Raw genomic sequence first — 24,143 nt, 5'->3', positions numbered from 1 at the left:
ATCTGCCTCACCAGACACTAAGATGCTAGCCTACACCTCATTCGTTCGTCCTATACTAGAATATGGTATTACCTGCTGGTCTCCACATACCAAACAATGCATAAAACGCCTAGAAACAATACAGAGAAAAGCCATCAGATTCATTTATAATAGGTACAACCGTAATGATTCTCCGACAGAACTCCTCGATAAAGCTTGTCTCCCGACTATTTACAAGCGTGCGAAATACTTACGCCTCAAGTTTCTGTTCCACCTCCTTAACGGGGTCTACAAATTAAACAGTGGTGCATATGTATCTTTCACTGAGCAGCGAAACACTAGAACTAAACATCATAAACATTTAATTGAATACAGGTTCCACACAGACACATTCAGGTATTCTTTCTTTCCCCAGACAATCAGAGACTGGAATTCATTGCCTAGTGATATCATAATTTGCTCACCTGACGATTTCCTTCCTATGATGGAAAAATATGTCTATGAATGCGCATCTTGATTTACCAGTACCGCCTGCAGACCCCGCATTTTTTGGTTTTGATGTACTTTTTTGTTGTTTATCTTATGCTTCTGTATTTCTGTTCATTAACCTTTAAACTGACTCAGGAAGGTCACACCCTTTGTTGTATTACTCAACTACGTCTACTTGTAAACCACAATACTAACAAGTGTATAAGTTTGTCATTCTTATTTTGATGCAATGTAGGTATCTTCCCATGTCCTGCAACAGCCTCAAAATGGAGGCTAGCAGTATGTATGAAATAAATAAATAAATAACAGTCCCAGATTTTCCTCTTCAGAGGAAAAGTGTAGAGGAAAATCTGGCATGTCTGGCAGAGGAAAATCTGGCATGTCTGGCAAGTTTCCTTGTCAAAATGTTAGGCCCAGTGACATTCTTTGTTTGACTACTGTTGATCAAGATTTCCCTCTAATTAAGTAGGCAACCCTATGAGTTATACAACAGCAGTGTCCCATTTCCCTCTAGTGACACAAGCAGAAAGCTTGATGGCAAGCACTAACCTTAGCTGCCAGTTGGTCTAGTTTGCGCATCTGCATGGCCAATGAGCACAGTGCCTCGTGGGCTTCCCTGAGCTCCTTACGCAAGTGGCGGGTGCTACAGAGGTCACGACCCAGCTGCAAATCTTGGGGTCTCTTGGTCAGGTGATTCCCCAGGTGGCTTACTGACACCTCTAGGTGACCCAGGTGCTGACGCAGGGTGGACACAACAGACACCGCCTCTGGGCACCTGTGCAGAGAAGCACAGCAGTGGCGCTACATCAGTATTGCGAATTGAAGTAACTCGTAAGATACTGTGTTATAAATTGATTGTGATATTGTAAGCAACATGGTATTACATATTGCAGGTTTGATTACACAAGGTTCTACCAGGCTGGGCTAGCTGGTTCACAATGAACAAACTGAACAGCACAGACGACGAGGCAAGTGACATGAGCAGGACAGACACACTGTCCACATGCGACAGATACAAACCAGTTGTCCTGTCAGCTGTGCTGTTCGCCATGTTGCCTGTGCAGCGATTCAATACTGCTATTAGAATTGCTAAAAGCTGTCGCACAATTCTGAAATTTTCATGTTATAAACAAAGACAAACACACATTATGCCACCAGCTAACCTTGACTCTTATTTTTTGTACGACATACAGACCTTGTCTTCCCACCTATTTCCTTTATTCCAGCTCTTTCCGGGTGCTGCTTCCCCTCCCCACCCCTCTATTTAATATATTCTAAGTCCTTCCATGCTTCTACATGTATCTCTTTTTAGTGAGCCATCCTACCAACCTTTTTTTCCATCACAAGCCCTACCAACCTGCCTGCACCCCTCTCCCCTCCCTTCTTTTCATACTAAAGAATGAAGGGGACAAAAAAAAAGTCACAAAAAATGCTTCCCATACGTTTCCTTATGTCAGCACAGTTTCTGCAGTGCACGCACCCCTGGTCTTCTTCAGTGCCTTTACTTTTTTTTTTTACTTTTGTCTGTCTGCAATGCCGCCAACAACACCAATTCACTAAAGAATGACATCCCTTTAAGGATATTGCTGCTCATTGCAAACTTCAAACAGTTGGCAGTGCATCGATATAAGACCGCTCCGGCTAACCATTTCCAGCCATTCCTTCAGTTTCCCCAGCCCATCTCTCATTGGCTGCTCTCGGACTGAGCAATTGACTGACCCATCTTTTTGATTTATACATGGGTGCCTTTTACATTTAGCGGCTTTTTTTTACCAGTCTTCCCAGTTTGTTGATACCCTGCCTTTCTTCTTTGATACTGCTCCCCCTCCCCCATTACATTTCACCCGTTTTCGCCCTTCTTTATTCAACTCAGCTCTCACCACAGCAATGACTAGAAACACAAAATGGAAGCATTCATTTTCTTTTCAGTTTCTTTCTTTGCAGATAGTCACCATCGCCAGTGACACCAGATCACGTCAGTCTTCTAACCTTTCAAAACTAACATGTCAAGGATGACAAGGCCACTTTTGACAAAAACAGGTCCACCGATTGAAATGTTGGCCACCCTGTCTGAAGCACTTTAACCCTGTTTATCCAAATTTTATCCCGCAGTATGTTCACTCCATGTAATGGGGGGACCATCAAGGGTCCTTCAAGCCAAAAACATCAGAACAAGCTGCAATGAAAGCATTGGTGGTGGGATCTAGTATCTACTTGGCTTTAATATGGGGTAAGGACCAGAAGCACATGGCTAGCAAGCGTAGACACAGCTAGTGCGTGAACTTTTGCATGAGCGAAAGCATGAAAGGCAGCTGAAGGCTTTCATTTCTCAGTTTATGTGTGGTACATTTGGCACAATAGAGGGCGTCTATGCACTATGGATTATGTGTATACATAGTACTATGGGAGGATAAAAGGGAGTCAGAAAGCACTACATCATATCCAGAACACTGGCTCCCTAAAGGGAGCCATATACAATAACTCTAATTCCAGTAATATATTTTTTGCAGTATATGCAAAGTGCGTCGAAAGTGCATGGTTATTTTGCAACCTAGTGAAACGCAAAGAGCACGAAGCTGTATGACGAACCCTGATGTCATGAACACTGCTCGTGACACATAACAGTTGGTCGTACATGTTCATTCCCTTTGGTCTCGCTATTATTGAAAAAAATAACACATACACACGCTCCACTGTTCCCATTTGAATGACTGTAGATTGCACACATTATATCACATGAACTGGGATAAGTGCCCACAGCGGCTATCACAGTGAAAAACGTGCATGTGGCAGAATGTGGCAGAACAAAGCAGGGAAGGGCAGCACAAACTTTTGCAGCAGCACTCACGTGATGGTGGATGCCTTGCGAAAGTCTGGTACGCTACTCTTGTGCCATGGCAACTGGTGAGCCCGACGTATTGCAGCTGCTAAGCGCGCCCGCGAGCCAACCTGGGTGATGCCAGCTCTCTCGAGGCCCTCCTCATCCAACTTCAGCAGGGTGTCCAGAGTGCTCACACCATGCTCTCGCAGAGTGTCTCCAAGTTCTACTGTGTCTACAGCTGACAAGAATGACTCCAACGCATAGTCCACATTGACACCCCTGGAAGAAGTGAAACGCGGCATATGTAAAGGCCAACATGCTGTACAAAAGAAAAGCACACATTTAAGCCATTGTGACTTTGGGCCGCAAAGCAACATAGTACAAAAATTTCAAAATATAATCCAAATACATTAGCCTTCCATCAATTATATATTTTGGGCAATTCAATACAGACCAAAGGTCACAGGTGGTACCCATACATCTTTATGGGCCAAAACATTTATCTCAATCTTGAAACTGATCTTTTCAGATAATTCGAACTTAACTGGTCAGCACGCACACGTCAGGCCTCAACGGCCACAGAGTACTGGGAGCAGTAGGGGACAGAGAATGTGTCGATGACATTGTCATCTTCTGCTGAAGCTGCCCGTCTTGAGCCCATCCTAAGATTTTCAAGTGGAAATAACAGCTCACAATCAATGATTGCCAATTGACTCAATCCTAACACATGCCTTCTTTCCAAGGAGATTTGTCAGAATATTGCCTGCACATTGCAATCAAATTTGAACACAAAACTGCATTTGCTGTGTTCGCAGCAGCTTGCCATCAAAGCCAGCACCATTGCCAAATTCATCACAAAATAGCAACAGAAGTTTTCATGTAGAATGGTGATGATGATGGGCCACTTTCAGCTAAAAGCCCATTCAAAAGAAAAGTTATTTTTCACAACAACCTAGTGACAGTGAGTAGCAGAATGTGGTTTCAGCATTACAGAGAATTGGATGAGTCATAAGAGGAATTGTTGAGCTTTTTTGTCTAGGCGAGGACCATCATACCATTTGTGATTGTTGCAGAGCCATTTGATAAATGCGGAATATAAAACGCACCGGACCACACCGAGGACAACAAGTTGTTGCCTATGTACAGCAATGAAAAGTTCTCGGAGAGAGAGGGCGGTGAAATTTAAGTGTAAATAAATTTACATTCTGTGAAGGTAAACTTCACTGGCTTCATCTTTCCTCAATGCCAGAATCAGAGGCATGCTACATTTTTCTTGTTATATAATGAGCTACGTGTTAGATTTAGGCTCACCTTGTTTCTTACTCTGAACCCATAGTAAATGAGTGCACTTCAAATTCAATTAAATACTGACAATTGAAGCAGCAGTTCATCTAGACGTAGTCTGCACCTTCTTTAATTGGACCTGCTAGATAATTCGTTGAATTCCACCAGCCCCATCAAATACAAATTAACAAAAGTTAACTGTAGAACTAAATCCTCCAAGTGCCAATTCAACGAGTGGCACATATAGTTGCTAAATTTTGCAGCATGGGTCCATTTAGGAGTGTCTCGAGATCTTTGCGACTCTCTGAATATTCTTATTTTCATTGGCATTGCTGATTTAGATGCAAAATGTTGTCGTGTACAACAATACAAGCACCAACTAAATGAGAGAGTAGGCAAGCCAATTCAGGAAATTAAGGTGAAATCACTTCTTCGGTGCATTGTCCCACAACTGTGCAAGCTGTGCGCAAATAAATGACATAATTACATTTCATTCTGCTTGCAACATAAACATGCTGTACACACCTCATAAAAGTGCACTCCAACGAAGAAACATGCATACTTAGATTACTTAACCATTTTTTTAAACTACAAGAGTTTACTAGACAGGGATATGGTGGCAAACATTTGCCTTGTGGTGCAACACTCACGATGATGAGGAAACTATTTGGAAGCGTCTGGTGGATTCTACGCCTGCAATAATCTTTGCACGTTCTTCCTCCGATTCAATACCCATCTGCAAGCGAACAAAAGCACACCCACACGCTGGTCAAGACAACACTAATTCTGACTTATCGATTTGCGAAACCACAGGCTGGGGCAAGTTGGTAAGCGGTTAGAAGAAGATACAGAAGGCCTAAGTACTAATAGCATGAATAGAAAGAAGCATGCACAAGTCCACTCAAAACTAGCAAAGTTTATCACCACAACATATGCTACAGATAGATACATACAATGAAAAACAAAATGGAAACACAAAAAGTGGCATAAGAATTGCAGCACCTCAGCCCGTGAAATACGACACATAAGGTCTCTTTATTTTGGCTGCACTTCCGAACCAGTTCTCAAGAGTGTCATGCACAGTGCTGCACGAGTTCATACCATGCAAGTGCAGCGAGGCACCGGCACGCCTCATGGCCCATGCAAATTGAAAAGTGCAGTGAAAGAACACGCTGTCATCTGCTGCAGGCAGTTAAGCTTTTTCAACAAATGCAGACATACCAAAGGAGGAGTGTTTCATTTTCGTTATTGCAATAATCGCTATTGTGATAATACAACACCGAGGCAACAGAATGGCAGCTGTGGAGACCATCTTTCTGTCAGAAAACACATCTCTGTAGAAAGTCGTTTGAATGAAAGTAACTTAGCAGGCTACAATCTTTAGCAATATACCCTGATAGCAATACAGGCATCAAAGCTGTACTTTGCCTTCTTGTGCCAGCGAGAGGAACTGCTGTAACCAAGCGGGACATACTTATGTGCTATGGGCACCTTTAATCACCTTAGTCAATGGCACCATTTTGTCTGCTAGCAAGAGTTTGCACATTGCCTGCAGTTCCAAAGTAGCAGATGCAGGAGAAGTGCGAATTTGCCTTGCACAAAGGAAAATTGAAGAGGAGCATGGTGCAGCCAGCACAAGCTGCACTGTCAGATAGAGGACAAGAGTGCTGCAACCCTGAACTAGAGCAGAAAGTGCCACCAAACCAAACAGACCTATAATCCAAATTAATGCACACAAAAGACGTACACAGTAAATGTTAGATGTATATCAAACTAACAGGATATCACGTAATATAGCATAGACCGCTTATACACGTAAATTGCCAGAGGCGCAAATTTTCACACTATAAGCGGCACCGCACCATAACCAAAACAGTATTCTTCAAAGGGATGCGTGTACAAAATATGTATACCAAGCTGCCACATGTGTCCGGGAATTGAAGCATATGATTAGAATGTGCCCTCACTTTTGTTAGCAAGGTGGTTCCCTTGTTTTTCCAAGCCCCATGCAGCCATTGTGAAGCAATTCACTGATTCTACCCGCGCCTTTGGCTGCCGGCTCCCGAATTAATGATGCTGGTTAGGCTTTGCCCACGAGGATGGCAGGAGGCATGCCGTCACAAGAAGCTAGCCCTTGATACATTGAAATATGTTCGTAGCTGCAGACGAATACATGTTGATCTGGTACGAGATCATGTGCACAGGCTGCACTACCGGCAATGCGCTTGAAGCAGGGTTCACAGGCGATCGACTGGCATATACCCCGAATGTGTATAGCAAAAGTTTGTATGTGCACACTATGGTAGGAATGTCGAAAGTTCACATGTGTGATTAATTTGCGGAACACAGTTTAAACTGACAGCGTCGTAGAGTCAAGGTGGCACACGCAATATCTGCAATTCGCGACGACGCGCATCGCAACGGGCGAACACGAAACGCACTCACCGCCTCGACCGATTTTTCAGCAGTGCTAGAGTTGTGAAAAACAACAAATTGATTTTACCGTCGAAATTAGTTTTTCCAGCCTACCCGATAATTCAGATATTTTTGTGACCACATCCGCGTCCGAAAAAAAAATCAGTCGGCGGCTGTATTTACATTTTGCACACAAACTGAACAGCCAAAGAGTGGCAATGAGCATACATTCAAGAAGGACTGCGTACAGCTGACCAGCAGCTGGAGCAAAAGGCTTCTCTGTTGACTAGGCAAGACCCACGCACCTGCTGAGCCAGCACACTATGCAGCTGCATTTTTTTTTCTCCCTCTGTTCCTCATTTGTTTGCTCGCTCTGCCTCTACTCCTCATCCTACGCATCACCTTTGTTTTTCTCGGGGGCTGTTGTGCAACTTGAATATGCATTGTCTGGGTACCGCTGACAGCCAAGAGCTCTGTGACCATCTCGACCCTCTCTCTCTCTCTTTTCTATATGTCCCCTCTCCTTCCCCAAGGCACTGAGCTGTGCTCCCTGAAGGGTTGCAGAAAATAATGCCCTCTCCTCTTTGCAATCCCTCTCTCTTTCTTGGTTGCGGGATTTTCTAGCAACAACGTTATAACCGGTATTTCGTCTTGCATGACTGCACTATAAGCAGTATGCATATACATTGTGTTCTATGGGAGGATAACCAGGAGTTGGAAAAGAGTGCATTATATCTGGTCCTGCACTACAAGCGGTTACGTTACTGGTCCTGTACTATAAGCGGTTACGTTATAAGTGGTGCGAGCCGTAGTGCGATACATTGACAATTTGAAATATAAAATATGCGTATCTCAAGGCTATCTGGAAAGCAGTGAAGCAGGAAAACTTAGGGAAGCATGTGCACAGATAACCTACGTGGTTTAAAAACAGAAGACTTCTTTTGTTATTAACTGCACATACTTCTTTTTCTATTAACTGTTCACAATACAATGAATGCAGCTCACAAACACACAGGTGTGGGTGGCATTTGTACCTTGCAGAGAGCCTCTTCGTCGAGGTTCAGCATCTCTTGAAAAGTCACACCATGCTCCTGAAACAATGGTAGGCGTTCCTCTGCTCCAATGGCAGCCAGGACCAAGGCCACATCACCAAAGGCATCCCGATATTTCCTTTAGCAAAACACAGAGTGCATAAATACTATTTACTAACCAGACTGGCTATTAATATTCTGTCACGAAGTGCCAGGTTTCCTGCCAGATCAGGAATCAGTACAATGCTGCAAGACTCAATCTACAGTACAGTCCATAGTTAAAGCAAACACACTGATGTGTAGCACATGCAATAATTTTTTTCTGAAAAATGTAAAATCGCCTGGCTTTGCAAATGACTTGTGATTAGTGACTTGCAGCTAGAGTAAAAACAAAGTGAGAGCCAAACATTAGTGTTCCCTTTAATACTGGTTTGCACTGTACATTAGGGCCCTAACCCACTCACAGAAAAAAAATAAACATTACAAAGAAATACTTGATACTTTCTTTTATTACTGTTCCCTTAATTTTGCTCAGAGTTTGCAGCAAGATTGCCTCTTATATAGTCTTTTCATCGCCTAGTTCGTGCCTTACATATGAGATGGCACTTCCAACAAGCCCAGCCATTTCTTGCCTTAAAACCCACCGCGATGCCTCAACAGCAATTTGATTCCCAGTGACGGCAGCAGGGTTTCTATAGGGGTGGAATGCTAGAACATTCCTGTATTTAGATTTAACCCTCTGAGGGTCAAAGACTTAAACATACGGTGTAGTGAACAAGTTACAAATGGTCGATGCCATATATTTACACCTTCTGTATGTTTTAAAAATGCCATGTTTTAACTTTCTGTTGCCCAACAGGCGCTGCCACTTTGTCTGTATAGAATAATTTTTTTTTTGCCGTTGACAGTGGCGTAGCACCAAAAAAGCATGTGTAACTCATGAGTAGTCATTAACCATGCACGTTTTTCTAAAGCTTGCGTCCTGTTATGTGTTGTTTCTGTTGCAGCCATGGAAAAAAACATTGAAACACCATCTAACTCAAAGCAAGGTATTGCTACAGTGGAAAAATATTGCGGCTCCCTTTTTTTTTTTTTTAGATCAAGGGCAAACTTACAAAAAAGTAGGCTGGCCAGATAATGCAAAAATTTAGTATACACTCACTTGCACTCAAATTTTTTTCAGGTATCCACTAACATCTATCTCTACTCAATCAAACCCACAGACTCACTCATGAGTACACTCATTAGTTATGCCAACAAATGAGTGCTTTACATTGATTACATACAAATGTTCGAAGTTGTACATATAGTCATCAGCCACAATGTAAACAACTGACAAACAATATTATGCCTTTTCTAAGCCTGGAACATAGCAAAAAGAGATTACTGCAATTGGGCACACTCGTGAGTGATTAATCTAAAGGCATCTCACCAAGAAACTACTATACTGAACCAAAATTGTCACATTCTGTAGCTTCAAAACCACTGGCAAATAAAAAAAGAACCTTATAACAAATGACAGTGATCATCATTTATTCAGAGGTGGAATGCATGCACTACTGTGTCATTGGAAATAATTTCTGGCCCTGCCTTCTATACACACATCACTTTGCATCATCTTGACAACTTTGGCCAAAGCTTCAGAGAACATGCAAATTTCGCAAATCCATCCTTTCGAGCTTAGGTGTGATGAGCTCGGAGGGACTGGTATGCAAAACTTACATGTTGTCTTAAGCTTTATGAGCTCAGAAGGACTTTACATTTGACAAACATTTACATGTTTGCTGACACTGGCCAAAGTTTCCTGTCATTCACTCAGTCATTGTTGCCAACAGGTGCTGAAACTGCAGCTTGCTGCACCACACTGGCCCCATACGTTGCCACCGTAAAAAGAAGCAGCGGTGGTCGGCTGGGGCAAGCAACGGAAGCGTCACAGTGTGATCAAACATGGCAGCACCCACAGGGGCATGGTGAAAAGCGTCTGTAGCCTGGACAATCGAACGCTTGACACTGTTACTTTCCTGGTTTGTAAAGTAAAAATAATGCATAGGTTCTTTTACCTGTGCCCCTCTTTTTCAGTGGTACCCAAAGCACCGTAATCCTGATGCATGCAGGATGGCAAAGCATGGCCTCAGAGATTGGTTTTCATTGCTCTGATTAACTTGTCGCTGGGAGGTGCAATGAAGTGGTACCACGGGAAGTGAAGATGAAGGCAATTTCATTTTTTTTTCTTGACAAACCAGGAGAGTAATTATGCAAATATTCTATGTCCTGATTAGGGTCATAAGATGCGATCTTGCCATGAAGTTTGGTCAAAGCTAAGCAATGGGAAGTGCAAAATCTTTTTAAATGTTTGAAGATAAAAATGCAAGTTACCACAAAACTACCGAAGTAGGTCAGTAAGCATTCACTATGGCGGAAAGCAAAACTAAACAAATGCAACAGGCTTACAGACAAAACAAGTTGCCGACAAACCATTTCCCTTAATCATGATATTACTAAAGGCAGTAGTTCTAGATATGATGAGTTATTTGCCTACAGTAATTTCTTGTTTTTGTTTGTTTGTTTATTTATCTGCTGTTTTTTTTTTTAATTATTTGCTTGAAATGCACTGCACCAAGTGCAATGTGTTTCTATCGTTATTCCTGATATGTGCTGATAAGCGAGTTAAAAAGTCAGTGCATGCATATGTTGTTTGTGTGCCTTCATGTCCTGTCTATTTGCACTGCAAATACCCAGTTTTTAAGAACATTGGACTAAACAGCAAACAGCCAGCAAACAAACTCTTTTGGCTGTAACTATTCATTTGCAAAACAACACAAAAAAGCTTCCAAGAGTTACCTATTGTCGCACCTCCAAATGAAGCAAACGGGAAACAGCGTGTTGCCTGTATGACTGCTTTTAAAGCTGATATCCTTAAATATTTGTATGATAGTCATCTTAATGAGCAGCTATAATGAATGCCCTCCCATTAGCAACATCTACAGACAGTTCATTACCTTGTAGACTGGCTTATAGTCCATGGTTCTGCCGAATCGAGGCTTGGTGCATCTCCATCGTTGCGTTTCTGCCGACACTCAGTCTCAAACTTGGACAAGATTTGCGAAAGCTACAACAACCACACAAACAAAAGGAACGAACTTCTCAGCAAAAGCACAATAACCAATATAGACACAAGGGCATGAAGCCAAGGCAAACAGCAGTGGAAGTAGTACCATCTGGTGCATGCATTGTGAAGCAAGCGGCCCTGTGACACCAGGAGGTGCAGCGGAGAATGGCTAAGCCTGTTCCACTCGACATGCCTTTGCGTGTTATCTTGATGCCTATACACAGTGCTTGAGAATGAACTGCGATCTTGTGCAGTTGTTCATGCCCATTTTGTTGAACTGTGGAGTTTAACATGCTGACGTAGCATAGTGGTTTACGAGGGACACCATAGTGGAGGGCTCCAGATTATTCTGACCACCTGGGTTTCCTTGAATTACACCCAAGGCACAGCACACAAGCATTTTTGCATCACGCCCCATCGGAATGAGGCCACCACAGCCGCGACTCAACTTGTAACCTTGTGCTCAGCAGCACAGCACCATAGCCACTGAGCTATCACGGCAAGTTATTCATGGCTGTCAACTCGCATCTACAGCTTTTTAAAGGGGGGACACTAATACCACCATTTCCTTTCTTTATCAATATTAATGTAACATTACACGCTTGTTAAGTTTCTTAAACTTATTTCAAGACTAATTTATTTTTGGTACCACTCAATTAATTCCTAAGATATTTACCATTTCAATTTCATTATTTAAAGCCACGATGTAAAAAAAAAGTAGCATCATACATTTTTTTGTTAGTGAGGTTACAGAGCCTAAAAATTAAGGACAGAAATGTTAGAAGCATTTTATAATCTCACAATTATTAGCTATATTACAGTCAACTAAATGAGAGCTTTGAAAATGTTGCGGCAGTGTGGCAAAATATGTAGCAGCATAATGTAGTACACTCAAGCCTGGTTATAACGAAACAAGCTATAATGACATAATAGATATAATAAAGCGAATGAAATTTCCAGTACTATATGCAATAATGCAGTGTTTCTGAAACTGCAGGTCATGACCCCCAAATAAGCCATCAGCCATTTTCTGCACAGTCATGGAGGGTCCAACTATATGTACATTTTGTTGGCCAAAATATTAAGAATTTTCACCGACACTTACACCAAGGTGTGAGTGTCACATAAATAGGAATGCCATAGGTACATGACTCCTACACCTGAAATGCTGGCTGACTTCCCTTCAAATTTCACACAGATGTAGCAATTTACAGTGGGTTCAGTATAGTATAATACATTTGTGAGCAATATTTGCTTGTTTCATTCCCAAAAAAAGCTGAAGCTCATGCAGTCATCGATAAAAGTTGAGTCTGCCACAATGAAACCGTGCATCTGTTATCGTTATGACAGAACATAGTAGTGCTGTATCGTGCGTAGTAGTGCTGCTGGAGAACACTGTAGTGCTGACAGATGGTGCTGCCATTGCATTGAAAATATATATTTTTTAGCAGTTCTGCCAGAGATGATGTACACTTCGGCCTTACTGCAAATGAAACAGGAAAGTAATGCTCACGAACAGGTGTAGTATTGAACTGAATCCACTGCAAAATGCTACCTCGGAGCAAAATTTGAGCAGCAATCAGCCAATGGTTTGCTGGAAGAGCCTTGTATTCCTGGCGCTCCTATTAATGCGACACTGAGTATATATATGCCTGCTCACTGACCTTGTGGTATCCTTGGGAGAGGGCCAGATCCGAGGGCATCTGTCCATCGAGTGTGACAAGCGAGATCATATCAAAAGGCACCTTCATGAGAAGGAAACGGGCAGCCCTGCCTTGCCCCGCAAAGGCTGCCCAGCTTAGAGACTGCAAGTGAACAAGGTGCAATGTTAGCATAGATGAAAATGGTACAGGTGGTGCAGCATTGTGAAGAAAACAGGCACTCGCCAAAACCACAAAGACACAAATATGGGGAGCTCTTTTTTACTCAGTGTGTCAAATGAGCACTGGTTATTTCGACACGTTACCAGTGCATCGATAAGCTCTTTTCTTTACTGTGTGGCACAGGAGAAGCACATTAACCTGACTTTTACAGAAGAGTAAACAAACGGTAAGCAGAAATATGCTGCAGCTGAGATGACATCCCTCTTGCAAATACACAGTAGTATGGCACAATAAAATACCAAGCGATAGCTCCGGAGTGAACTGATATGGGATTCAGTTAACTAAATATTCTACAGTTAAACCTGGATATAACGAAATTGACAAAGGCTCCAAAATTTTCGTTACAAAGACGGTTTCATTATATGCAGGTTCCACATGAAAATCCGAAAAAGAAATGCACAAATTAAACAAAGGGGGTACTGGAGGTACTCACCCAAAACACATTTATTTAGCGGCAAAAAACTGTTATTGTGCCCTGTTGCTTGTTCGTAAGGGATGGCAACACTGAACACTCGTAAGACGTCAAGGAACACAACGCTGCTCCAACATCGTCAAGCAAGCCTGCGATGTGGCGCAAAACATAGATGGCATCCAGCCCTTCCTTTGCGGAAGGCAAAGCACGTGATGGCTCGACCTCCGAAGATCCATCGTCGTCACTGTGATATTGGACACTTTCCAACAGCGCCTCATCCGAGATCTCTTCGGTAGTGACGGGGCACAATTGTATGCATACAAAAAATCGCAAAGCTGCATGTCGTCCGGGGCTGCTCCATTCGCGCACAGTGAAACCCAAGCGCTGGTGAGATTGCCTAGGCCTGAAAGCTCCTCCTCTCCAGTGCCAGTTTCCACAGCTTGAACATATTTTGTGATCCGGGCCTTGCTGAAGCAGTTGCCTGCAATGTCTGCATTGTTTCCTGCCAGGATGCTTCAAGCATCTCAACTGCTTGAAAAATGTCCACCTTTGTTTCCCGCTGGAGACGAAAGTTCATAGGCAGTTTTTGGATTAGTCTACACTAGTAGGAACACTTTGCACTGTTAATAATTCCTCTGTCAAGAGGCTGAATGAGCTATGTACAGTTCCTTGGTAAAAATTGAAGTTCAATGTTAACTTGAGGCCTTCAACATGGTGCGCAGTGCAGTTATCTATGAATAGACAAATTCTGCGGCTTTATTTCTTGATATCTTTGTCAAACTCTCTCAACCAGTCACTAAATATGTCCCGAGTCATCCATGCTTTCACATTTGCCACGTATTTCACAGGCATTCTGTGTGTCCCTTCAAAGCACCTGGGTAGGGCGCTTTTGTCGCTTCCGTCCGAATTTACGCAGAGAAAAACAGCAAACGGCGTTTACTCTGCTTGCCGCTGTGGCAGACATCTCCTTTTATAATAAGGGTGCGGTTTGAGAGCAACTCGTAAAAAAGGGCCATCTCGCCAGCGTTGTATGTATCAGATGCATTGTAACGCTCCAAAATGCCTGGTAGCCTGTGCTCAATCCAAAAAGTGGCCCCATCGCTGTCTGCAGAGGAGGACTCACCGCTAATTACTTTGCTGACGATTCCATACCTGCTTCTGAAGCCTTGAAGCCACCCATTACTCACTTTTAAGTCATTGCAGCCCACAGTAGAAGCATAATCTCTAGCTTTTAGCTTCAAAAAGAGCCGCTGATGGGAACATTTTGTGCTCTCATGTCCATGAACCAGGTAAACACCCCTTTGTCCACGTCGGCGTATCTTGATGGCTTCAACTTTCTTCTTGCAGTAGGTACCTGGCTCCACTGCACTGCGAATTGTATCTTTTGCATTTAGAATTGCACAGAGAACTAGCTGGGATGCCCAATTTGGCAGCTACATCCTTCTTTTTTCCGCCTCCAGAAACAGCGTCTAAGATAGCCATTTTGTCTTCAAGAGTCAATATTTTGCGTTTCTTCGTCGAGGCACTCATCCTTGGAATGATAAATCGAAGTGACAGGATGCACGGACATAGGAGTCAACTCGCACATGCACACAGCGTCAAAAACAAAGGAACAAAGAGAGACCCCTAGTACACGAGACACGGAAAGCCACAGTCCTTTTCTTCTTAGTAGTGTCACCACTTGGTGTCAGGTTAATGAAGTGAAGTGCAGAGACTTCTGCAGCTACCAATGAGTGGCACTGCTGACGCGCCGCCAGCAACCTGCAAGCAGCAGCAACATTACTCAGAACAAGCTGCGGGATGTTTGAAGGAACGAGGAAATAAGGACACAACCGTGGCAGCAAGAACTGCGTTGCCAGCCGGCTCAAGGGACCTCAAGGGCCTCAATGCGTGCGCAGACAAACGCAGACAGGTATCGTCCTTCCCTACTCTGTGCGCCGGCAGCACTCTGCAGAAGCCTCGCTGTTGCCGGGGCTACTACATGCGCACCAAGCGCAATGACACCGCTTCGCGCTCTGTCGGCGACAGAGCAACCGCAGGTGATGCATGTGACTGCTGCTCGCGCTAAAATACCAAATTTGGAGCAAAATCAGTATGTGGATGGCGGGGGGAATTCATTGTTTCCAGGGCGTCTCCCGCCGCCACTTTGTTACACAGAGGTCACAAATACATGTGCTTCTATGGAGTGACGGCGGGGAATAGAAAAACTTCAGTATATCGAGGAATTCATTGCAAGAAGGTTTGCTACAGGCAGGTTTAACTGTAAATGTAACTAAACTATACACAATCAAGTCCAGTGAATTCTTAGGTTTTACTGAAGAGGTTCCAAAGCAGCACCTGGGCTGATAGACAATATTGTAGAAGGCTCCGGAATAATTCTGATTGCCTGAAGTTTCTTAACATGTACTCAAGTACATAAAAGGCCTGTTCAATAAACTTGCACCACTGCGAACAAGTTCATGACGGGATACAAGAAGTTAAGGAATTGTGCAGCTCAACTTCAGCAGTGCAGGCCTTATGTTTGTCCATCTATTCTTTGCTGTTCACTGAAGTTTGAAAGGCCTCGAACAGCAAATACAGAACACCTTCTGAAGTGTTTTCTCTTTGAAGAACAACAGACAGCAGTAAGCATGTACAAGCTATTTGTCTGGTTAATGGATAACAGTTCTTACACTACAGAGAATCAGACAATGTGCATTGTAGAATATATGTAAGCTTGTCATGGCTTCACTGAGGAACATGAAGGGGGTTTTCTTTCTCTCATTTTATTTCTCAGTTTAAAGGGCCCCTGAAACGGTTCGGACAAATTTTGTAGACGCGTAGGGTACAGCTTAAGTAGAACATTCACACCACAATTTAAGTGAAGCGTTACGTATTAATGGAGCTACAAGTGATTAGAAGTTACCCTCCTCCCTAGTCATGCTTTTCCTCCTCAACTCGTTCGCCGAGCGATCGGGGCTAAGCTCCGCCTTCACTGGTTTCGCGTCACGATGCGACGTCACATCGTCCACTTCCGGTTGCTTTGGAGCCCGCCCCCGCCCGCGTGAAGCCTCTCCGCTAGCCGCTATCGAAGCAGCGTGCGTTGCGAGCATTCTGTCGTAGTGCCGAACGTGTCTGGTATTCCGGTAACCACAGGCAAGCTAGTCATTTCGGCAAATGACTGCAGGCATAAACTCAAGCTGATGAAGGAACTTTAGTGTAGACGTACGTGCGGCCTGATCGGTCTGCACAGTCCAGCCACTTGTTGGCGCAGCGCTTAACTAGCCAAACAAAGCGCTAATATTGCTCTAACCAAGTGTAAAACATTTTAAACATTTATAAAAACAAAGTGTTGATGATTACACTCCGGCGAAAAATACACACCAGCAGCAAAGAAGAATACACTTCGTTACTGCTACTGTGTGTGGTTGAGCTCTGTGTCACCAGGTGGCTGCACCGTGCAGACCATTCGCATGTGCGATTCTGCTCATCCCATGGCTCATCCCGCTACGGCACAGTCAAGCGGCCAGACCCTGTCCCCTTGCGCTTGCATTTGCCCTAATACCGGACTCGCGAAACGCTATTGCGTTAGTAATCTTCCGGTGTAAAGTGACGGCCACAAATGCGCAAACCCTGGCGCCGATCGGATAGCGGCAGTCCGATGCGCAGCAGCCAGCTCGCTCGTATGCTGCCTTGCAGAGGGACACGATGTCGCAGCTTGACATATTGCCAGTCGCTACGTTTGCAGTCCACAAAGTAACAAAGTCGAATCATAGTGCTCGCGAAAAGACTGAGACCGACTCTGACCGCGGAGCTCTCGTCAAAATGGAGTACGCTGTAACACAAGCAGACGACACTTGCTGTGTGCCGGAAGTGCTTAATTGTATTGAAAAATCGTTCTTGTGCATTCTCTTTATGTTACTTTCTGTTTATAAAAACAAATGAACTAACATTCCAACTATTACGAAGATCATTTGTTTACCATAAAGTTGGAAAAATTATTGATCACGCGCCCTGGTCAGCCAATCGGATAGCTCGCCCCACTGACGTCATATGGGTGATTTTCGTCATATGGGTAGGGGTGGCTTAAAATTCTGCCGAGCAGCGTGCTCCGATCGGCAGCGATGTGCATTTTTAAAACCTTATAATAAATTACACGCTTTACACGGAGCACTTAGATGTGTCAATTAATGATCAGAAGGACCTACTCTAACGACTCAGTACGTTTGTAGAAAATCGTCAAAATCGTTTCAGGGTCCCTTTAAGAAAACAATAAGAACACAAGCAACCCACCAGTGCTAACCATTGGCAATGACAAGTTTAATCCGATACAGCACATGGCTGATCAGCACAAGAGGCTGAATTGCAGGTTATGGCGAACATGCAATGTGCTAATGGACACGTGCGACGAACACAACATAAGCGCGTTAGGTAGACATCGCAGACATGTGTAAGTGGGGTTTCAATGATGCTTACACCCTCATGCTGCATCATCTGCTGCGCTGCTGCTTTGCACCTGCACTATTTCACCAAGTTGGCCCTGTCAGTAGGGAGGATGGAGAAAGATTATGAACCAGCCCTGCACCTCCTCTCTTGCACCTTTTGAAACGAATGGTGTGGTTCAGGAAGCACAACTGCTGCACCGCTGAAACGAATGGCAGGGTGCAGCACCTCATGAATTAGTTCAATTGGTGCAGGTGAATCGAACAGACCTATAAGTACACAAGCGTTTTTCACATCAATCTCAATCAGGAAGTGGCAGCCGCAACTAAGAATGAAACCCGTGACCTTATGGTTAGCAGCAGATTGTATTAGCCATTGAGCCATTTTCGCAGGTCGGTGGATTTTCGTAAAGAACTGTTACGAGTTTAGTGTACTACAAGTCCCACCCAGACATATAACAAATGCCACACCATGACAGCAATCAACTTCCATGTATGGTGTGTGTGTACATTCAGCTTGTGTCGCAAAAACTTCCGTTAGCAGCAATTTTCTCTCATACAAGTATACTGTTTTCTCTTACCTATCATCATGCAAGGTTAGTTCCATTTAATTTATAGGGTGGGGATTCAAGTCTGTAGAAAAGAGATTCAAGGTGAAATGAGGTCACTAACCTCATTTCAGCTTATCATTGACCTCATTTCAGTCCCACAAAGATCCAACATATACTTGTGGTAATGATGATTTCCAATAGCATAAGCCTATCTTCAAGGCCCCTTTACGTTAAAGGGGCACTAAAGGCAAATATTAAGTTAAGATAAAGTGCTTGAGATTAGTGCTTGAGAATCTCTAAGGTGTCAATATTATCGCTAACAGAGCCTTAATAATTGAGAAATTGAGGTAAATGCAGGACATGATTAGAGACTCCCCTGGGACATTCAAGTGCTTGCCCGATGACGAAGGCACTCCTAGTTTAGATTCTACTGCTAGTGCTAAACCACTCGTTGCAAAAAAACATTGTTGTATTGTATTATAAGATGAAATTGAATGCTACTTGTCCAATTGTATTTTATTTCTATAAAAATGTAGTAATTGAAATTACCCTTGCGAACAACGCGGGTAGTCAGAAGGCTACGTTTTCGCTCGACTCTGTGCCGCCCACGCTTTCACGATACAGCAGTTTTGTTATCGCGTAGCACTGCGCTGGTTCTGCTGGCTCACACAAACTGCAAGTAGCAGAGAATTCAACTTCAATGTTATGTCGTGGGATGCCCGAACAGTCTTTGACCAAAAAGCAGCTGCAGCGGCGAATCCACCACTCTGTCTTGGCTCGGTGCCGCCGTCTGTCCGGTGCCGTTTTACTCACCGACGGCAGCAACGGGTGGTGATGGTATATGCAATGTCACCACTCTCCTGGTTGGGTGGCGGGAGATTTGAATTTGGAAAAGGTTATTCAGACCCTTCAGATGCAATTTTCTGGTAAATTAAGTCCTTTCCTTTGCACAAGACAAGTGTTGCGAGGTTTCTGGAATGGTATTTATACAGTCCACGTCGACTTAATATTTTCCTGTAGTGTCCCTTTAATATTAAAGCGGGCCTACAATGCAAGTATGAACATTGCACAGCACCTACAAGGTTAAAAAATAAGTACTCTTCTGTAAAGCAATGGCGCTTGTAATAAGATATCTCAACAATTCCAGTTTGCACTTACTGTCCACCCCTGGCTATCCAAGCGTTTTGCATCAACACCTCGATCCAACAGCAGCTCTATAAGTTGACAGTAGCCTTCTCGTGCAGCCAACATGAGAGGTGTTACGCCATCCCTGTCAGAAAAGCCAGGGACAAATAGGGGTCACACTTCTTCAAATCAAGAATCAATGCAGCCTGATTTCTGTGCACGCACAGACATCTCATGCCAAATATCGTCAAGTGAAAGTGATCTACGTGTAGTGACAGACAGGGAACAATGAATGTCAAGTAAAGAAAATATTTACTGGGCAAATTTGGGATCGCGAAAGGTAAAGCACAACATGGCAAGTTGTAGCAGCAATACTGGCAGTATAATCAATGGTCATGAGATGGAATAACAACTGTATGGACACTCCGGGCAAATTTTCACTGTCAATGTCACCATGAGGTTCCATATAATATCCAAGTGCGATAAGATCATGCCTAGAGCCATATACTGTAAGTGTGAGAGTAAGCATGCGAAGGTGAGCCAAGAAATATTGTGACTTGATGAGCGCCATGCACCCATTGTTGAACATCATGTGATCAAGTACATGCAAAGGAAGGAAGGGGGAGCTGAGCATGCGGTAACGTGTGCGCACCATTTGCCAGTTTTTCTTTACAGGCCTTCGGACTTTCATATGTAGCAAAAAACTGAACTGTTGCAAGGGGATTCACTCTTGATTCACCTAACTGTTCACCTCTCATGAAACGTTCATGCTATACGAAGTTGCGAGACTGAACAGGTGGTTCTTTCAGTTCAATTTTTTTATTATGTGCTTTCGCCTGTGAGCACAAGCGCTGCTTCTGCTCCTTTCTGATACATCTTGTCAAGAGCCACCCATTGTACGCACTTATCGTGTCAGTTGGTGCTATCAATTTGGGCCACATGAGTAAAACAGATGCGCATAGTTCATTCGCCTGCACTCGTGCATCTCTGGGCTATGGAAACCATGCTCAGTGGACTGTTGGTTTAGCCTCTGGTCTATGTTAAGGATTCTTAAATTTAGTGTGTGCCAAATTTCTATAAGACCTGCGCACAAATTTCATTCATATAAAGTTTGTACCAGTACTGCCAAGTTATTTCGTTTTCTTTCTCTCTCTTTATTTTTTCATTCAGTTTTGCGTTCACTTTCAGACCTCCCAGTGCCATTTTCTTTCTTGGAAAGATGGCAATTTTAAGAAAGACTACAAAGCTAAAAGAGAACCGTTGAGTGTCTACCTGTCGGCCAAATCGGGGTCCGCCCCATGCTTCAACAAAACCTCGGCACACGTGACCAAGGCTGCCTCTGTGCCTTTCTGAGAACCACACACTGCCATCAGTGGTGTGGCAAAACCTGCAGCATCAGAGAGAGCCAATAATGTAAACAAGAACTTGCTCGTGTAAGCATTCTTTACTCCTGTCATAAATACAAGGACCGTAGCCTTGTCAAAACAAGATTAACATCTGTTGTGTGCTGTTTTTATATACATACACATATTTTTTTTTCATCTACTTCACTCAACAACATGTTGCATGGTACCATTCAGTTTTGCTGCAAGAATAAAGGTTGTTTAACAGCCGGGAACACCTAACGAGGCACTTCCTCTTATGTGTTTTCCGTTGCACATAACCCTCATTATGCACTCTGATCATTGCAGGGTTCATGTTCAAAGGTCCTTGATGTTTTGCGCACAAGAACCATTGTTAACTTTACCTGTATGACACATAGGCAAAGGGAGCTGGTATGAACAGGCTCACCTTTAGCAGCGTTCACATCTGCTCCATGATCGATCAGCAGCTGTACCATCTCAGCACAGCCACTGTAACCGGCCTGCACCAGCGCAGACCAGTTGCATCGGTACTCCCTGTTGACATTCAATCCTGTTGCAAAAAAAAAAAAAGGGACAAAAAGCAGCAACATTGGCCACATGCAATTTTCTATGCAGATTGCAGTCTGTCTTACGCAATACCACTTATAGATAAAGGAGTTACAAGAAAGTAAGAGATTTGAATTGATCAGCAGTACAATAAAAGGGGAAGCTTCGGCATGGAGCCAATGTTTCGGCAAGTGGACTGTTGAAAGGGACATGAAATGCCACTATGAAATGGTGCCATCAACTTGATCGCCACAAACACAAGTCAGTATTGCATGCATCTATTTGTATAACTGTTATTTGTATGACTGTTCCGAGCATGACTGGGTATGTCTATCTCTGTTGAACCATAAATTTGTTATCCAAATAAAATCATTAGAAGTTCGAATTAATGCGACTTGACTGCACTTCTCAGATAGCTGGCTCATTTCCCTCAATTGATACATTCAGTACTACATTGAACAAGGTGCGTGCAATGTGTGCATACCTTAGTTCGTACAGCTGACGTCTCGTTTACTGCTGCACAGTTTTGACATCACAAAAGAAGACGCTGAACTGTTAACGGGCACTAATGCCAATAGGTAAAGAAAGTAAACCCCTAACCTTGCGCAATTAGGTTACGAGCAAGCTCAACATTGCCTCTTGTCACTGCCACTCGAAAGTCTTCCTGTAATTCTGGTGACGTCCGTGGCACGACTGAGATTTCTTCGTCTTTCTCCAACTTCTTGACATCGCACAGAGCTGGCACAGGAGCCTGGAACAATGCAAAAAATTTTGAATAAGTACGGAACAAACACGGTTGTTTTATGCAATGCCAACAAACTTAGCGACAGCGAATATGTGTTTCTTAACTACTTTTGAGCACATGTTTGGCTAACACTGCTTTACATGATTAGTTCCTTCTGAAAGCGCAAAGAAAGCACACCCAATGATGACTACCAATGCTGCGAGAAACCTCGGCTGCCTATGCACAAGTCTCCACTTTCATGACGATCGGAGAGCTAGGCACCGCGCAAGAATGCGTATCTTTGATTCAGCACAAATTTATTGATTCTGAGTACTACGGTCCTGGCTAGCTATACTCATGTAGTGCGCCACCTTTCACATATGTTACCTGATGAACTGACAGTAGTGCAACCCAATGTAACACGCAGCAGGGGCTACTGTTTGGGTTGAATGACAAGTTTTAAAGTGAAGCTTTCTTTGCTTGTTCCTTCGACTTTCCCACTGCTGCTGCTGTCAGGCACACTGCATCGAGGGGGGGGGGGGTCAGAGCGTGTGTATACATGACAGGAGCGAGTCAGAGAGGAAAGGCGACGCTAGAAACTCATTTTCACCCCACCGCGTCGAATGTGCACAATGCCCTCTGGAGCTCCCTGGCCGTCATCACATTACCCTCCTGACCACAGCAATTATCCGTCATTCCCCTCAGAAGTATTGCAGAAACTGCAGCGCTTCCCTTTCTAGCAACGTGCGAGTCCAGAAGGGACGTAGATAGAACTGTAGAGAGGAGGCAGGAGAAGAGGCAGTTTCCATATAAGGGAGGAGGTGACGTGAGAAGTCAAGGAAGCCCTACTACTATACGACAGCGGTTGCGGGAAACTGGATAAGCTTAAGTTGAAAGTACGGCACAGTACGCTGCCGCTATTTCTGAAAAATAAACACCATGCAAATATGTCAAGCGGACAAACTACGCAGTGCGTGCAGAAGCAGAGCCGCATTAATTAAAGTGCACCGCAGGGTCCAGGCGACACCACGGAAGCGGTCGACCGTCAAATCACTTCTGTGCCCGCCGCGGTAGCTTTGCGGCTATGGCATTGCTAGAGGCCGTGGATTTGATCCCAACCGCGGCAGCCGCATTTCGACAGGGGCGAAATAGAAAACGCACGTGCACTTAGATTTTGGGACACGTTAAAGAACATCACGGCGCCAAAATTAATCTGGAGTCCGCCAATACGGTGTGCCTCATAATCCGATTGTGATTTTGGCACGTACAGCCCCATAATTCAATTTAAGTTTAATACTTGTGCGACAATTCCATGTGCCATGTGAGGCAGTGACTATGCTCAACCCTCAGAGGTTACGAAATATGGCGCACAAGAACGCGTCAAGCAAACAACTGTCCCTGACTGCTCTGTGTACTACGCAGACAAACAGCAGCGGTGCCCGCAAGGTTATGTTTAACATCAACTCACCACTCTCGTGTTAAACTAAACGATGAATAAATTAAGTTTTAGCCGTCAACATCACCGCTAATTATAGTCAATCAAAGCATCCAGCACGGAAAGCTTCGCTCATATCGATTCCCACAGTGCGTGGAATCTGCATAATTTTCCTTACGTCGCGGATTTCTCGCAGAACACATTTGCTACCTCATATGCAGCGAACAGACACTGCTACGATAAAGGGAAGTGGTACTGCGGCGACGCTAGCTACTAACGGCTTGGCTGTATAACTACTGAAGCACTTCCCCACCTCCAGTAGTTTTGGCATGTCGTCGGGGCAGTAGTCATCTCCAAATACAATCTCGTCATCGTCAGACTCCGACCACTCAAGATAATCCGCTGGAATTCCCGCCATGGTCTTCAACTTGAAGGCCTAGGTCTCACGGGCATCAAAAAACTTCAAGCGCACTCAGATTTTCACAAACGCGAATGAACGCGGTTGTAAACAAACTCAACCTCGTGCGACCTGCGCGCCAAGGCTGGCTTTTGGC

At 43.9% G+C, this 24,143-nt stretch overlaps 1 protein-coding gene across 1 annotated transcript in view; it reads right to left on the bottom strand.

Annotated features, from left to right (window-relative positions):
- Positions 1–24,143, bottom strand: part of LOC126522006 (ankyrin repeat, SAM and basic leucine zipper domain-containing protein 1-like) — a 34,317-nt gene extending 10,174 nt beyond the window's left edge. The window contains exons 1-11 of the mRNA XM_050170776.3: positions 23,903–24,143; positions 22,031–22,181; positions 21,312–21,434; positions 20,793–20,907; positions 19,554–19,665; positions 12,793–12,933; positions 11,019–11,128; positions 8,023–8,158; positions 5,224–5,309; positions 3,317–3,568; positions 1,018–1,243 (exon numbers count right to left, since the gene is read on the bottom strand). Coding sequence (XP_050026733.1) covers positions 1,018–1,243; positions 3,317–3,568; positions 5,224–5,309; positions 8,023–8,158; positions 11,019–11,128; positions 12,793–12,933; positions 19,554–19,665; positions 20,793–20,907; positions 21,312–21,434; positions 22,031–22,181; positions 23,903–24,007 — 1,557 coding nt within the window. The 5' untranslated portion in view covers positions 24,008–24,143. The remainder of the gene's footprint in view (positions 1–1,017; positions 1,244–3,316; positions 3,569–5,223; positions 5,310–8,022; positions 8,159–11,018; positions 11,129–12,792; positions 12,934–19,553; positions 19,666–20,792; positions 20,908–21,311; positions 21,435–22,030; positions 22,182–23,902) is intronic.

The sequence above is a fragment of the Dermacentor andersoni genome, chromosome 6 (genome assembly GCF_023375885.2).
Source record: "Dermacentor andersoni chromosome 6, qqDerAnde1_hic_scaffold, whole genome shotgun sequence".
In the NCBI taxonomy this organism is placed as follows: domain Eukaryota; kingdom Metazoa; phylum Arthropoda; class Arachnida; order Ixodida; family Ixodidae; genus Dermacentor; species Dermacentor andersoni.
Note: the sequence above shows the minus strand (reverse complement) of the source record. Positions and strands in the feature narration are given on the sequence as shown.